We start from the raw sequence: 6000 nt of genomic DNA on the forward strand, positions 1-6000 counted from the left end.
TAAAATATAGACTATCTTCAAAACAATAAAATAGGCTAATTAATAAAATTTAAATTAATTTTAAAATATAGACTCATCCATGAAAATGTATAAAAAATTAAATTTAATAGAATAATCAATTTTTAAATGTATTTTTTATTCAAATATAAATTTGATACATTTTTTCCTTGTCATATCCTGTCCTTATCATGTGCACCTCAAACACAGGATCATGCTCTTATCCTATCATGTTGCTATCCTATTCACATATCATATCATATCATATCATGTCTTTACCGCCAAACGCGCCCTTATATCATAAGCATTAAGTAAGTATTAACTTATGAAAATTCCATGGGTTGGAACTTTGTTGACAGTTTGGTGGATGCCCCTACCGTGAGTCTGTTCAAAAATGAACTATGGTGGTGTAGTTACTGTTCTCCACTTAAATTATAAAAATGTTTATTTTTTCTTTTCACTTTCCTTACTTGTCTTTTTTTCTCAGTTTGGCTACGACGACACGCTTTGCAGTTTCCGGATCGCCGCTCCACGAACTTCGCCCCTCCGCATCCTCCTCTAATCTTTCCTCCTTCATGACGGATGCGATGAGCGTGCAAGAAGCACCAGATCCAAGCATATTTGGAAGGTTGGTGCGCTACTTGTTGGTATTAATGCTAATGGGGTTAGTCTCCTCCTCCACCTCCACACACACCAACGCCACCATTTGCTCCAACCGTCGGCGAGTTCGATGGAGAATGAGATGTGGAGATGGAGAGGGGAGGGAGTGTAGAACTAAAGTACGACAACAACGACTTCTTGCATGTCTCTGACTTGTTGCTTCACTTGCTTGAACTACAAAATCTCTTAATTGAACCTCTGGTCTGTTGCTGGAACCTCCAGTCTCGTGATTGAACCTCTGATATGGGCGTGTGAAGCAATAATTTGTTGTGTGGGAGAATTGCTTATTGTAACCCATAAATCTTGTCTTTATTTTGATTACATATATATTATTTTGGCTCGCAACACGCTAGGCAATCCGGTTTGTCAGTGGGTTAAGTTGGTTAAATTTCAACTCTGCAAATTCTAGGTTAGACTAGTCTGACTCATCCAACTCGTCGATCAATAAGTTCACATCAATTGAGTCAGGCTTGCCCGCAAGGAAAGCATTTTTTATTAGAATGTTGCAATAATATGGTTTTGAAGAGGTGAATTTATTGTATGCAATATTTAGATTTTTTATAAGTAATTTACTATAACCCTTTCAATAAAAATTCACAATTTTCCATTTTTTTATTTTTTATTTCTAAAAACTTGTGAGCCAACTAGTAGTGAGTTGAGTAACCACAATGGGTGACACAAGTGGTGAATGTGCATTTCCTTAAGGGATTTCGCCTAGGCTTCTGGTCCGGGTTCGATCTCCTCTGAGGTAAAAATAATACATTTGTGGACAGGGACATCACAATTGTATCCTGAGCCAGATTAGTCACGTGGGACCCCCTTCTCCCGTTGAGACTAGTGGCCAAAAGGACAAAAAAAAAAAAAAATTAGTGAGTTGAGTCAGGTTAATCTTTTTCTAGCTCGCCAAAAACGTATTGTAAGATTTATCCAAAACTAGTAGCAACTATAATCGCCACTAACTACTGGAACAAGTGTCATACTAAGAGTTATCCAAAACTAGTAGCAACTGCCACTAAACTAAGCTTTCAAAATGAACATCAAAAGCTAACCGTTTATGTATAAATTACATTGGTTAATACATTGATTGATGAAGATTTAAAGTGTGTTTAATTTGGATTCAAATTGAAAGCGCATTCAACTGATATATTTAGCTTTTTAAATCAATTTTCTAACTCAACAAAGCTATTGGAGCACGTTCAAAAAAAAAACAAAGCTATATTTTCAAAATAAAAAAGCTATTGGATTAAATAAAAAGTACATTCACATTTAATTTAATAGATAAACAAATATACACTCCGAGTTTCAAAAGTTAAAGGATCAATCCCCTTGTCTAATTGGGTGAAAACCCAAGACTAATCGTGTGTATAGAATAATCTTTATTTACAAAGAGCATCGCATCAGTTCTCTGTTCAAAATCATATGATTGTTAGATTATATGGTCCCTTTAAGCTTTTATGCCCAGAACCTCTTCAGTAAATTATTGGTTCACCCATGATTGAGAAAAAAAATGCATTCAATCAAGAAATTTTATTGACGAAGTCACCTTTTATAACAAAAGTAGTCAGGGAATTCTACCATACCTCCATGACTGATGAGATTTGACGTGTACTAATAGGAAATTGACATCTGACAGTGTATTTGAATTTTTGTTTAATTTTAAAACATATATGGGAAAAAGAAGAACACTCACTTAAATGTCATTGGTTCACGTCATGTCTTGTATCATACCCCAACTAAGTGTTATGGTATCGTAGCAAGCAACAAAGAAGTCATATCCATATGCCTAATTTGTCCAATTAGGTGGTACTTTAGTTCAAAATGCTAACTCCCTATCCTCATGACCAATCCAAATTCACAGAGTGATTCCATAAAACACTGGCAATAATCAAATTAAATACCTTTCACGTCCATCATTGTCAAATATCATGCAAATCCCATACAGAAACAAAAACGTACACATATAATACAACAAATTATCCTAAGTACCAGCCAAACTTCCTTTCCATTATGTACACGGAAATTTCCTTGACTAGTTGAACATTATCCCATTCCTTCATAATTCTCAATCCCCATTTAGCTGCAAACTTCATAATTGGAGTACAAAACCATGATTCGTTTTATATAGTAATTAATAACAGCAAACCATATGTAGCACACAATTCACAATTTTAGATTCAGCAAATTAGCAGTATGTGGATTCGCCATAAATGTTGTCAAGGACAGCAATTACTCCAACAACAAAAGCTTGGTCTATCCCTGGTTTTACCACCACATGATACAGATCCTTGATTTCCATCATTTTCTCCACTTCCTTACTCACACCAACCTGCACATATATATCAATGGATCATGCCCACACTAGTTTACAATGACATGCTATAATTTAGGATTTTGTCTACCTTGGATAAGAATTTTTTTTACTTAAAATGATTTCTCTGCAAATTAATTTTAACACATAAGCTACACATTATAAATAACAGAATGTAAAAAACATAGTTAATTGGTGGATCCGTTTTTAATATGGTCCGCTACCATATTTGTATAATTATTTACCTGGGCTACAACATTGCCTTTAGTGTCAACAATGCTACAATGCTTATCAGGGAAATATCCCCTGATCTCAAAGTCCCAACCTTTGTTACTGGGCTCAATGGAGATTCTTATTCTATTGTTCCTGGCCAAACAGGAATTGGGTTCTTTTAAGCTGAAAACCAGGTTCTGTAATCCTTCATAGTCTACTCGGTAACCTTTCCACTTCTTGTAAATGCTGAGGGCCTCAACCATGCCTCCCTGCACATGTACAACAATTAAAGTTGAAAAGTTTTAAAATTTTACCTTTGCCTTATGTCAAACCCTGTCTACTTATAAATTCAAACTCATAACAAAAACAAATGAAATCAACATATACATACATATAGTTGAAGGGTGTATTTGGAAAGTCCTTCGAAAACCACAGTAAAGCAAAATTATGGTGGGTAGAAGCAAGATTTCCTCAGCTTTTGCTTTTATTTACCGTGATTTTGGTTTTGTTGTGATTTTCAAACGAGTTTGCAAACATACATTAAAAGATGAAGTAAATGTAGCGATTTGTATACCTTTCGACGCATGAGAAGTAAAGCCTCTTCGTCCTCATCTCTAAGAATCAGCTCTTCCTGTTTACCATGAACTCCACAGCCATGAACTTTGAAAATAACCCTCTTGGAACTGCAATCAGTGACCACAAAACCCCCTCCATTCACCACATGTGGCCTCCTCCTGACCCCTAACACCGTCTGAGAAGATGAACAATAGAGTTTGCTAACAATAGCCATCTTGCTGTTCATGTTCAAAATCTCGAGCTGTCTTTCTTTCTCTAATCTATGATGATTGTTGCTAATTAGAACTTTCTTGGCTTTCACAAGAGATAAAAACTTGTATGCTCTCATCAAATCTGTAACAACTACTTTTATATACAAACTATACACAAAGTTTTCAGGTCTCTGATTGGAAGAAAGAATGTCTTAAATAATAAGAAATGACTTTTTCTAGCTTCTGTGACTCGACTTTCTCTGAAGGGTTTGGCAAGGTTTGACGTAGGAGATTGAAAGAATATTGCATTGGTAGAGGTTGCTTTTTGGATAAGATGTAAATTTGGGTTAACTTGTGCATTTCACTGTGTGACATTGCTCAATTTTGCTCAATGTCTCTATATTTTTTCATGATTAGGCCCATAGTCTATTTATAGGGTTATTAGACTGATTTCTAGTTATGTTAGTTTGACATGCCTTATGGGGTTTAATTAGCTTTATTTTATTTTATTTTTAGTACATCAGAAATACAAATTACATCCGCCAGGAATCGATCCCTAGATCTCCCCTATCCAACTCATATGTCACCCCAGCTCCTACCCTGAGCTGTCCTACCGGGACATTAATTAGCTTTATTGAAAGGCCATAACCTCAGGGTTTCAACTAGACAAGTGTGAGGAAAAAAGAGTATGCCCACAGAAAATATCAAAAGCTAGATTGTTGTTTTCAAAAAGCTTTTGAAATTCGGTAGGGCTAGCTAATCAAACCTATACTTTCAAAGAGGGAATAATTGAAATATACGATTCTTGACTTCTTGTGCTTTGGTAGATAGAATACAAGCACGTTTTGGAAACCTAGCTAGATGACTAGATAATATTCTCCCACGTCAAAGTTTTATTAGACATTTATAGGCCAAATATGAAGATAAAATATAATCAGCTGCATGTTGATTAAGCCAAAAGATTTTTCCGTCATAAATTGTTAGTTTAAGTGATATATACTTAAATTTTCTTCAATAAGATTTTAGGTTCAAGTTTTAGAAAAGCTAACCTCACCAAGATGTTCAACTCGAATAAAATTATTTTTGGTAGATAATACATGTATAAAGTTCTTCAAAAATATATATTCGCCTAAAATACTTCAAAAATTATTGCCACTATAGAGAATACTCGTGATAAAACAAATCTTAATGTTAAACTCACATATTAAGCTCTACACATAGTATATATGTTTGATGGATAGAGATGAAACTCATGGCAAAGTGGAGACATAAATATGTCATGTGTTTGTTGGAAACATGATAGTTTTATATATTGAGGGTGAAGTGATTACCAATTAATATTAGGGGTGCTCATAGGATAGGATGGTTATGACGGATTTGACTTAATTTTCACTCTGCCCTAAATACTGATCGGGGCAGTTTTTAAACCTAAATCTGTCCCTAGACCTGAAGAAACTTGATAAGGTGAAGGTTTGACATAAACTGGGATGCAAAAGGACGGTTTGAGTTGGCCTGAAGGACAAATTGAATGCTTCACTAAAAAAACTAATTTCTAATCGAAATTAACATCATGGAACTGAAGCTTTTCATATTAAAATATAAAATTAGAGAAAAGAATACAAATTTTGTTGACTTGAAACTTGACAACTAATGAAAATATAAAAAACTTTGTTTTGAAGCTTGTGGGTTAGGATTGTTTGTGGGACAGGTTAGGACTTGTCTTTTAACTCGCCTTAAACGAGTCAACCCTCCTCATCCCGCATGCAGAAATATGTTGGATAATGCACATGCCTTGTTTTACACCACGTTGTTAGGTTGACCTGCAAAAAACATTGTGAGCTATTACACTCAAAATAGAGCAATTTGACGAGTTAATCTGCCTAAAAATGGATAGATTGGCAAGTTGAACCACCGAAAATAGCTTAAAAAATAAAATGTATTCAAAAGTAATAATAATGATGAAAAAAATACTGATCTTAAAAAGTGAAAAAAATGACCAACTTGTCCCTTGTTTGGCGTGTTGACCTGACGAGTCCAACTCGTTTTGCAACCTTA

At 34.8% G+C, this 6000-nt stretch overlaps 1 protein-coding gene across 1 annotated transcript; it reads right to left on the bottom strand.

The window, feature by feature from the left end:
• Positions 1-2539: 2539 nt before the first annotated feature.
• On the bottom strand, positions 2540-4226 carry LOC130723525 (protein LURP-one-related 6). Its single transcript, XM_057574604.1, has 3 exons — positions 3753-4226; positions 3211-3447; positions 2540-2983 (listed from the first exon to the last, which is right to left on the bottom strand). The coding sequence occupies exons 1-3, from the start codon at positions 4080-4082 to the stop codon at positions 2840-2842; spliced, it is 711 nt and encodes a 236-aa protein (XP_057430587.1). The 5' UTR covers positions 4083-4226; the 3' UTR covers positions 2540-2839.
• Positions 4227-6000: the final 1774 nt, after the last annotated feature.

The sequence above is a fragment of the Lotus japonicus genome, chromosome 6, assembly GCF_012489685.1.
Source record: "Lotus japonicus ecotype B-129 chromosome 6, LjGifu_v1.2".
Classification (NCBI taxonomy): domain Eukaryota; kingdom Viridiplantae; phylum Streptophyta; class Magnoliopsida; order Fabales; family Fabaceae; genus Lotus; species Lotus japonicus.

What these genes read in the sequence shown, in the direction of transcription:
- LOC130723525 (XM_057574604.1), bottom strand. Translation starts at nt 4,082, where the DNA reads ATGAGAGCATACAAGTTTTTATCTCTTGTGAAAGCCAAGAAAGTTCTA. An exon ending in TACTTCTCATGCGTCGAAAG is followed by an intron (nt 3,448 to 3,752) that starts GTATACAAATCG and finishes GTACATGTGCAG; the next exon opens with GGAGGCATGGTTGAGGCCCT. An exon ending in AAGGCAATGTTGTAGCCCAG is followed by an intron (nt 2,984 to 3,210) that starts GTAAATAATTAT and finishes ATATATGTGCAG; the next exon opens with GTTGGTGTGAGTAAGGAAGT.